The sequence below is a fragment of the Macaca fascicularis genome, chromosome 11, assembly GCF_037993035.2.
Source record: "Macaca fascicularis isolate 582-1 chromosome 11, T2T-MFA8v1.1".
Classification (NCBI taxonomy): domain Eukaryota; kingdom Metazoa; phylum Chordata; class Mammalia; order Primates; family Cercopithecidae; genus Macaca; species Macaca fascicularis.
This window is the reverse complement of record NC_088385.1, coordinates 27,966,031-27,976,706: the sequence shown is the minus strand read 5'-3', so window position 1 is coordinate 27,976,706 and position 10,676 is coordinate 27,966,031. Positions and strand designations below refer to the sequence as shown.

Below are 10,676 nucleotides of genomic sequence, written 5' to 3'. Positions count from 1 at the left end.
AAAGCCTTGGTTAACAGACACAATAGCTCGGATTTAAATTCAGCTTTATTGGTGGTTTATGATGTGGACTAGAGAAATGGAACTGAAAGTAGAGTCTCGGAGGAGGGGCGATCCTATCACACACAGGCGTTGGTTTTCCACCCCTCAATCCTCAAGTCCCTCCCAACGTACCTTTCTAGGTAGTTTATCAACACAGACTCCGGGTATGCTAGCATGTTTAATTGCCCCATTGTTTAATATCTTAACTCTACAAACGTTAACTGATTAATCTGTCTTCTAATTAATGTTTGAATGACTCTCCTCAGGTCTAAACTAGCGAGGGCACCTCTACTTAACAACAGTTGTCTTTTGTTTGTGATTTCAGGGGCCATGGGTATATGCGAAGTCCCTGTTTAGAGACCTTGTGATGGGGTTCAAAATATCAAGAAAGATAGCAAAATATCACAAACCTCCTACCCGAGATTAGCGCTGAAAGGGTCTGTCGCGTTTGTTTGGGCCTGGGGCTAAATTCGCAGCCCGAGTGCTGAGGCTGATAATAATCGGGGCGGCGATCGGAAAGCCCTGGTGTGGGAAATCGTCCGCCGGGTCTCCCTAAGTACCCGAAGTCGCCTCCCACTTTTGGTGACTGCTTGTTTATTTACATGCAGTCAATGATAGTAAATGGATGCGCGCCAGTATAGGCCGACCCCGAGGGCGGCGGGGCGCTCTTCGCAGCTTCTCTGTGGAGACCGGTCAGCCGGGCCGCTCGTGGCGTGGCCGCTCGCGGCGTCTCCCCGATGGCGTCCGCACAGCCCTCCGCGGTCGGGTCCCGCTCAGGGTCAGAATCCGCGGCTGCGGGGACCGCCTTGCGGCGAGGCAGGGGGCGGGCCGCCGCGTGGGTCCGGCAGTCCCTCCTCCCGCCAAGGCGCCGCCCAGACCCGCTCTCCAGCCGGCCCGGCTCCCCACCCTAGACCGCCCCAGCCACCCCTTCCTCCGCCGGCCCGGCCCCCGCTCCTCCCCCGCGGGCCCGGCCCGGCCCCCTCCTTCTCCCCGCCGGCGCTCGCGGCCTCCCCCTCTTCCCTCTTCCCACACCGCCCTCAGCCGCTCCCTCTCGTACGCCCGTCTGAAGAGGAATCGAGCGCGGAACGCATCGATAGCTCTGCCCTCTGCGGCCGCCCGGCCCCGAACTCATCGGTGTGCTCGGAGCTCGATTTTCCTAGGCGGCGGCCGCGGCGGCGGAGGCAGCAGCGGCGGCGGCAGTGGCGGCGGCGACGGTGGCGGCGGCTCGGCCAGTACTCCCGGCCCCCGCCATTTCGGACTGGGAGCGAGCGCGGCGCAGGCACTGAAGGCGGCGGCGGGGCCAGAGGCTCAGCGGCTCCCAGGTGCGGGAGAGAGGTACGAGGCGGACCACCCCTCCTGGGCCCCTGCCCGGGTCCCGACCCTCTTTGCCGGCGCCGGGCGGGGCCGGCGGCGAGTGAATGAATTAGGGGTCCCGGGAGGGGCGGGCGGGGGGCGCGGGCGCGGGGCCGGGGCGGGCGGGGTGAGGGGGCTCTGCAAGGGGAGGCGCGCGGACGCGGCGGCGCGGGGAGTGAGGAATGGGCGGTGCGGGGCTGAGGAGGGTGAGGCTGGAGGCGGTCGGCGCTTGTGCTGCTTCCTGGACGGGGAACCCCTTCCTTCCTCCTCCCCGAGAGCCGCGGCTGGAGGCTGCTGGGGAGAAACTCGGGCCGGGCCGGCTGCCCCTCGGGGCGGTGGGGTGCGGTGGAGGTTACTCCCGCTGCGCCCCGGCCTCCCCTCCCCCTCTCCCTGCTCCCGCACCTTTTGCCTCCCTTCCCAGCACTCGGCTGCCTCGGTCCAGCCTTCCCTGCTGCATTTGGCATCTCTAGGACGAAGGTATAAACTTCTCCCTCGAGCGCAGGATGGACGGGATAGTGGTCCTTTTCCGTGTGTAGGGGATGTGTGAGTAAGAGGCGAGGTCACGTTTTGGAAGAGCGTAGGAAAGTGCTTAGAGACCACTGTTGGAGGTTATTGTGTTTGGAAAAAAATGCATCTGCCTCCGAGTTCCTGACTGCTCCCCTCCCCCATGTATGGGCTGTGACATTGCTGTGGCCACAAAGGAGGAGGTGGAGGTAGAGATGGTGGAAGAACAGGTGGCCAACACCCTACACGTAGAACCTGTGACCTACAGTGAAAAGGAAAAAGTTAATCCCAGAAGGTCTGTTTTGCTTGGTCAAGTTAAACCCCGAAGAAAACCCGCAGAGCAGAAGCAAGGCTTTTTTCTTGCTAGTTGAGTGTAGACAGCAATAGCAAAAATAGTACTTGAAGTTTAATTTACCTGTTCTTGTCCTTCCCCTTATTTCTTATGTATTACTCTCATCCCTTATTTCTTCTATAATATCCTCATTTTGCAGATGTGTTCTACATCTCACGAGTTATTACAGTACTCCAAAAGAGCACTTAACGTGATTTTTTTTTACATGATTTTTTAAACTTACAGAGGAATTGTAGCAATCCACCAGCTAACCGCCTGAAATAGACTTAAACATGTGCATCTCCTTTTTTATTTTTTATTTTTTTGAGATGGAGCCTCGCTCTGTCGCCCAGGCTGGAGTGCAATGGCGTGGTCTCGGCTCACTGAAACCTCTGCCTCCAGGGTTCAAGCGATTCTCCTGCCTCAGCCTCCTGAGTGGCTGGGACTACAGGCGCCCGCCACCGTGCCCAACTAATTTTTGTATTTTTAGTTGAGAAGGGGTTTCACCATGTTGGCCAGGATGGTCTCCATCTGCTCTGTTGCCCAGGCTGGAGTGCAGTGGCGCCGTCTCGGCTCACTGCCACCTTCGCCTCCTGGGTTCAAGCAATCCTCCTGCTTCAGCCTCCCGAATAACTGGGTTTATAGGTGTCTGCCACCATGCCCGGCTAATTTTTTGTATTTTTCATAGAGACAGGGGTGTCACCATATTGTCCAGGCTGGTCTCGAACTCCTGACCTTGTGATCCGCCCACCTCGGCCTCCCAAAGTGCCTTATGCATCTTCTAGCTGAAGTCTAAGCCTTCTTAAATCTTGAGCTCTATCAAAACAGAAAGGTTTTCTAATTGTTATACAATATATACGTTATGTTTATAATAGCATTTAAAAACTAAGTGATAAAGGGGAAAGGTCTATTTGTAATTATCAGCTCAGAATTAACCATATAACTGGTGTCACTGAAGTGACTAAGGTCCAAAATGCTGACTCCTACATGTGATAGACTACAGATATCAAATATGGTTGCTAACATTAGTTTACTTTGAGACTGTAGCCATACACAGTGTACTTGCTTTTAAGAGATGGTGGATGGTAATTCCGTTTTATGACAAATAAAAATGAATTTTCTTCCATAACAAAATTGTTGGATTTGAGTCCAGTCCACTCCTTATTAGCTTTTCTAACTGTGAGTAAGGGAGCTCCTCCCAGCCCATGATCTTCATTTGATAAGACTACTTTGGAGCCCAGTTCTCTCTAGTGGATTTAAATGTGACTTGGTTTTAAAAATCTCATTCAAAGAATTTTTTTTTTTTTCCTGGAAACAACCACCGCATAAACAAGTAAACCAGAAGATATATGTGGCTGTGAATTCGTACATATACACAAACTCTAATCCAGTGTCTGTCCACAGTATTTACTAGGCTGGTAAACTTTTTGGCCTTAAGGACCCCTCTACGCTCTTTCTTTTTTTTGAGAGAGTGAGTCTCACTCTGTCACCCAGGCCAGAATGCAGTGGCGCTATCTCGGCTCACTACCACCTCCGACTCCCAGGCTCAAGCGATTCTCCCGCCTCAGCCTCCCGTGTAGCCGGGATTACAGGCTCCCGTCACCGGGCTAATTTTTGTGTTTTTAGATACGGGATTTCACCATGTTGGCCAGGCTGGTCTCGGCCTCCTGACCTCAGGTGATCCGCCCGCCTAAACCTGCCAAAGTGTTGGGATTACAGGCGTGAGCCGCCATACCGGGCCTACACTCTTAGAAATTATTATTGAAGGGGCCGGGCAAATTGGCTCTTGCTTGTAATCCCTGAGGCAAGAGGATCGCTTGAGGCCAGGAGTTGGAGACCAGCGTGCTCAACGTAGTGAGACCTTGTTATAAAGAAAAAAAAATTGAGAATTAAAAAAACCTTTGATTTGTGTGGGGTTTATTAATATTTATCATATTGGAAATTAAAACAATTTTTTTAAAATGTATTAATTCATTTAAAAATAGAAATAATAAGCCCATTACTTAGTAACATGAATAAAATATTTTATGAAAAATAACTATTTCCCAAAACAAAACCAAAACTTAGAAGAGTGGTGTCGTTTCACACTTTGGTAAATCTCTTTAATGATGTGGCTTAATAGAAGACATGGATTCTTACATCTGCATCTGCATTCAATCTATTATGATCACACATCTGGAAAACTTGTGAATGAATGGGAGTGAAAAGGGTAAAGGACATCTTAATGTTACTATGAAAACAGTTTTGACCTCTTGCATACCAGAAAAGTCTTAGTAACCTGAGGGGTTCCTAGACCACCTTTTGAGAACTGTTTTAGGCTATGCAAACTGGTTGGGGGGAGGTTGGGATAGGCAGAGAGCTAGAGGATACATTTTAGTGTAATTCTCCTCATCCATTCCTAATTGCTTTGGCCTACATTTGAAATAAAGCATGGAGGCAAATAGGATAAGATATATGTTTGTAGTGGTTGTTAACTGACCCTAGACAAGCAGCCAGTAAGTCTAGGTAGAACAGAGTAAGGCGGGGAACTATACTGTGACTGTGTGTGACACAATTTTTCTAGCCTGTGGTGCTTTTTGAGGCAGGGCTTAGGAGTAAGGTTAGTATGTTATCATTTGGAAAACCAAATTATTATTTTTGGTTTTCAGTAAATAGGATACGGTGTATATTTAGTGGTTTTTTTTCTTTTTTCTTTTTTTGAGACGGAGTCTTGCTGTGTCGCCCAGGCTGGAGTGCAGTGGCATGATCTTGGCTCACTGCAAGCTCTGCCTCCTGAGTTCACACCGTTCTCCTGCCTCAACCTCCCGAGTAGCTGAGACTACAGGCGCCCGCCACCACGCCTGGCTGATTTTTTTGTGTTTTTAGTAGAGACGGCATTTCACTGTGTTAGCCAGGATGGTCTTGATCTCCTGACTTTGTGATCCACCCACCTCGGCCTCCCAAAGTACTGGGATTACAGGCGTGAGCCGCCACGCCCGGCCTATTTAGTGTTTATCTACAATACATGCACATTCATTATATGGAGCTACTCATCCATAATAAATAATTGTGCATTTACTCCCGTTTTTTCCTGCATTTCTCTCCTTATTTGTAATTGTGTGTTACATGAGGGAAAGGAGATGAAATTAAACATTCATATTATTTCAAAAAATTTGAAACAACTGACTAGAAACTATGTTTTATTTTCTGTGTGGTGCTTGTTATACAAGTTGTCAGTATTCATGCACCTGTGGGGAGACAGTGTAGGAAAAGCAAAGAGTAACAGTCATGTGGATTACTGAGACATATTCACTTGCATCTCTTAACAACTGTTTTACTAAAAACAGTGTTTATCTCTAATCTTTTTGTTTGTTTGTTTTGAGGCAGAGTCTTACTCTGTCACCCAGTCTGGAGTGCAGTGGCTCCATCTCAGCTAACTGCAACCTCCGCCTCCCGGGTTCAAGCGATTCTCCTTCCTCAGCCTCCTGAGTAGCTGGGACCACAGGAGAGCGCCACCACGCCTGACTAATTTTTGTATTTTTGGTAGAGATGGGGTTTCACCATATTGGCCAGGCTGGTGTTGAACTCCTGGCCTCAGGTGATCCACCCGCCGTGGCCTCCGAAAGTGCTGGGATTACAGGCATGAGCCACTGCACCTGGCTTTCTAATCTTTATCTTTTTGTGTGCAGCAGTGATACAGGATTATGTATTGTGATTGATGATCACATCACCTGGACTGAATAGTTAATTTGGAGTTCTCTTAGTTTTTACCTTTATTTTCCCCAGAGATTTTTTTTTTTTTTTTTTTTTTTTGAGACGGAGTCTTGCTCTGTCACCAGAATGGAGTGCAGTGGTGCGATCTCAGCTCACTGCAACCTCCAACTTCTTTTTTCCCCAGAGATATTTCACACATTAAAATGTCATCAAATATTGTTCTTCTGCCTTAGTGTTTAAATTTTTATTTCCCCATGACACAATCCAACTTTGATACTCATTCTCCCAACCCTCATCTGATTCTTACTGTTAATACTTATCCAAGAGAGTTACTGCCATGATGCTTTAAAAGTTTTTCTGTAGCTGTTGCATAGTGACTTCTAACTCTTAGAGGTGGGGGTTCACTTGGAGAACTAACAATAGGAGTGGAGATAGCTGTCAGCAACTTTTGTGAGGGTGTGTCTACAGGGTGTAGAGGACTGTTCTAGACACTTGCATGAGTGAAGTCATGATCCTTTGAGAGCCTTTAGCCGCTGCAGAACAGCAGTGTGGCTGTTTAGATACAACAACTTGAATTTAAAGATAAAAGAACTATCTATGCAGCAGTTAGGTATTTTTCTTAAACGTTGATGGAGGAGTTTGTAAATGAAGTACAGTTCATTACAATACACATCTGTAGTCAACTGGAATTTTCATGATTGAATTTTGTAAGGTATTTTGAAATAACTTTTCATATAAAGGTGAGTTTGTATTAAAAGGTACTGATGGAGTATTTGATAGTGTATTAACCTCATGTGTGACATGTTCTAATTTAGTCACATTTTCATTATTTTTATTATAAGGCCTGCTGAAAAATGACTGAATATAAACTTGTGGTAGTTGGAGCTGGTGGCGTAGGCAAGAGTGCCTTGACGATACAGCTAATTCAGAATCATTTTGTGGACGAATATGATCCAACAATAGAGGTAAATCTTGTTTTAATATTATGCGTATTACTGGTGCAGGACCATTCTTTGGTACAAATAAACATTTCTCTGACCATTTTCATGAGTACTTATTACAAGATAATTATACTGAAAGTTACTTTAAGTTTTCTGAAATGTACCTTGGGTTTCAAGTTATATGTAACCATTAATATGAGAGCTTTCGTTTCCTTGGGAGTATGTCAGGGTCCATGATGTTCACTCTCTGTGCATTTTGCTTGGAAGTATATTTCAGCGTTTTGTGAGAGGGTAGAAATTTGTATCCTATCTGTACCTGAAAGGCAATCTTTTTAATGTAACTTTTATTTTTATGGGTTTCTTGGTATTATGACATCATATGTAAAGGTTAGATTTAATTGTACTAGTGAAATGTAATTGTTTGATGGTTGATTTTTTTAAACTTCATTAGCAGTATTTTCCTATCTTCTTCTCAACATTAGAGAACCTACGACTACCTGATAAATTTTAAAAAATGAATTCTTTGCCTAAGGTGTGATTTATATAAAGATGCTATTACCAACTTTACGTTTGCTTTGTTGTCATTTTTAAATTTACTCAAGGAAATGCTAGAATTAAAAAAAAAATTCCTTGACTAAATTTAAATTACTATGTTTTGAGGATTATTTTCAGCTTTTTTTAGTTTAATGAAAAGTAACCAAAGTAAAGGCCAGCAGCAGAATAAGTAAAGACCTGTAAGAGACCTTGAGAGGTCAGGTAGTAGAATTCCCTTCCATCCCAAGCAGATGAGGATTTATTTAATCTCAGAGACCTGCAGGAGGGGACATTCCCCAACTGTCCTTGTTAACCCATTTTCAGAACATACTTATTAGCATATTTCACACGTAATTTGAATCTTCATGTTAAATTTAACATCAGTGGAGATGGAAAATAAGCATATCACCTTGTCTTTGAAATAGTCCTATATTGTAAGATTATTTCTGAGGCTTCTTTACCCTTGATTAAGCAGTCCTAATCCTTTAGCATTTATTCTACATCTGATGTACTAGTTTAAAAAAATTGGCTCTGAAAAATTTCTGAGAACTTTCTTGAAGTCCCAAGCTGTGAAATCTAGAACAGGTCAAAGTGCCCTATTAAGGTACTGTACTGTGTAATGTCTTGAAGAAACACTTTGCACTGGGGCAAGTTCTGAGGGCATTGGTGGCCTTGGGAAGATGTGTATGCAGTTTAGAACCTGGAGAATTGATTAGATAACTAATCATAGGGAAATGTCACTTATTTTTGGTACTATAAAAAAGTGAAGAAATAATGCCTATTTGCAAAGATTTGATTTAAACATAGAAACAACTTTATTTGGCTTCCAATTCTGAGAATTTACAACAGTAAAGGGGAACAGTCTAATTGAAGTAGACTGCCTATGCAGTAGTCTCTGTATATTTACTTTTGACAAGTTAATTCAATGTATACTACAGTTTTGTTTGTTTCTTTGAGGAGGTTTGAATAGTGCACCCATTTCAATCTGTATTGCAAATTCAGGGTTACTTGGCAGACTCTACTATTTAAATCAGGTGTAAAAGGAAGTTTTAATAGAATTCACTTTATGCATGAAAGTTTTCCTGGGATTTTGGAAGGTAGTTTTACTGGAAATGCTGTCCGTCTTTCCTGAAAATCTGAGAAATTCCATTACACTTTGTTTCCAATCAGAGGTCATGAATGCTATATGAGTGTATATATAGCATGACGTCATGAATATGATAAAGTGGGTTAGGACACCTTTTGCTAACGATTGTTAAAATGCAATATAAATCTTGAAGAAACAAAGCTAACAGTTAAGACTTTATTTGTGGGGAAGGTTGAAAAAGTTTATAAACTTAAACCTATAACTCTGATTATGATTTCTGCCAAACCAGAAGACTTGACTGTGGGAAGCATTGATTACCTGTGAACTTTGAAACTGACGGTCCCTGACGTAGTTTAGTCACCTGGGAAAAGGTATCTGAGATTATCTGTTATCTCCCAAGTTACAGTGAGTCTCTGAGGGAACTGACGTATTACATTAAATTCTTGGTGTAAACTGTAGGAGAGGCAAGAGAACTTAGTAGTTTAATAGTTGGCTGAATGGAAATGCTGACTCCATGTTATTGTAAAAAGTTAAAAATTTAGGAGGATATGGGGATTTCACTGCCATTGTAGGTTTTGATTGGTATTCACCAATCAGTGTGGGTCAGAGAGAAAATTAGAAAGGATATGACTGCACATTTTGGAATTATTAGCAGTTTTTCTACATTTAAGATGGAAATACATTTTTTAAAAATTTAAATCAAATAATACTATATTTTTTGGTGACTTAGGTTTTGCAAAATTTACACTAAGAGGTAGTGAGGAGGGTGGCTATTGTTTCTTTCAATAATGTATCTGAGAGGTGGTAACTCACCTAAGGATACGTAGCTAATGAGTGGTGGGGTTTGAATTTAAATTCTCTGAGACTAAGTTAAATTTCCACTATACTCTTGTGTAACTTTTTAAAACTGAGAATCAGCTGTTTTTCAAGTTAAGAAAATATTTACTTATGGAGACTAATTCAGATTTGTCAATATATCAAAATTTGAACTTAGCCTACTATCTAATGGCAACTTAGTGGCAGAGATATGATGTAAAATCATTCAGGCATGACACATAGATGGAGTACGTTTGTATTTGAGGCTGTCTTACTATGAAAACCCTGAAATTTTTTTTCTAAGGTAAAATTGGGTGGAACAGGAAGAGTCTCATTTTAAAAAAATGTAGGTAGTTACAGAGATCAGAATGATTAGTTGATCACTTACCAAGTATATATTAAGTATCTACTGTATATAAATGCTAGTGAGAATAAATATAGCAAGATGTATTTTTTCCCAGGCTCTAATTGTTTGACATCTGCATGCTTTTATTGTGGCGCTTATAATTCAATTCAAGTATTATGCGCTTCTTTGATGGAACAGTTTCCTATTCAGTAAGGAACACCAGATTAATAATTGGATTGGTTTGTTTCATCTTTAGTGTTCTGAGCTGTAGAGTATTTATTTACCAAGGTTTATCAGTTTTCAGTTTCTTTTGTTTTTCCATGTTCATTATAGAATTCATTTTACCTACGAATGAAGTATGTAGATTATAGGGAGAAAATTTGTAAAATTAAACTGACACTGAAGAGTGGTATAAGAAAAGCCTTATGTGATTTGTAAGCTGTTATTCTTTTGAGTTTATACATATATCTGTAGTCATCAGTGAGGGATGGTTGGGTGACTGCCCTCCAGAGGACATTTGGCAACATCTGGAGACATTTTTGGTTGCCACAACTTGGGGAGAGAGGGCTGCTACTGGCATGTATTGAGTAGATGCTATTACTTTTAATGGCAAAGCTGCAATTACCGTTGCACCAACCTAGTATTAAACTTCCTGCAGTGCACAGGAAAGCCCCCACAACAGAGTTATCTGACCCCAAACCTCAATAGTGTTAAGGTCCAAACCTTGCTATGTTAAACTGTAGCTTTAAACATCCTTTAAATTGTCAAATTCATGTCCCTGACATAAGGTTTATGTCAGATTTTCAAGCATAACAAAGATTTAAACTTTACCTTTTGTAAATTAATAATATGTTAGCTTACTCCAGTGTTCTATTAAAACATTCTGTTTTTAAAATCAGACACACACAGCAATTTTATGTCACTTCTCTTCAAGGCTGTGAAGCTCTCCCCACTTTTGTGAGTGCCCTCTACTGGTCAAATTCTTTGCTTTATAACAAGTAACAATGAAATCCTAAGTTTGGGTAGTTTCCC

At 43.0% G+C, this 10,676-nt stretch overlaps 1 protein-coding gene across 6 annotated transcripts in view; it reads left to right on the top strand.

Annotated features, from left to right (window-relative positions):
* Positions 1-1,195: 1,195 nt before the first annotated feature.
* Positions 1,196-10,676, top strand: part of KRAS (KRAS proto-oncogene, GTPase) — a 47,937-nt gene continuing 38,456 nt past the window's right edge. For 4 of the 6 annotated variants that reach the window (XM_005570381.5, XM_005570379.5, XM_074006441.1 and 1 more), the window contains exons 1-2: positions 1,196-1,374; positions 6,763-6,885. In XM_005570381.5, the coding sequence (XP_005570438.1) occupies positions 6,775-6,885 (111 nt within the window). In that variant the 5' untranslated portion in view covers positions 1,196-1,374; positions 6,763-6,774. The remainder of the gene's footprint in view (positions 1,375-6,762; positions 6,886-10,676) is intronic. The other 2 variants (XM_065523914.2, XM_005570378.5) reach the window with 1 other exon arrangement.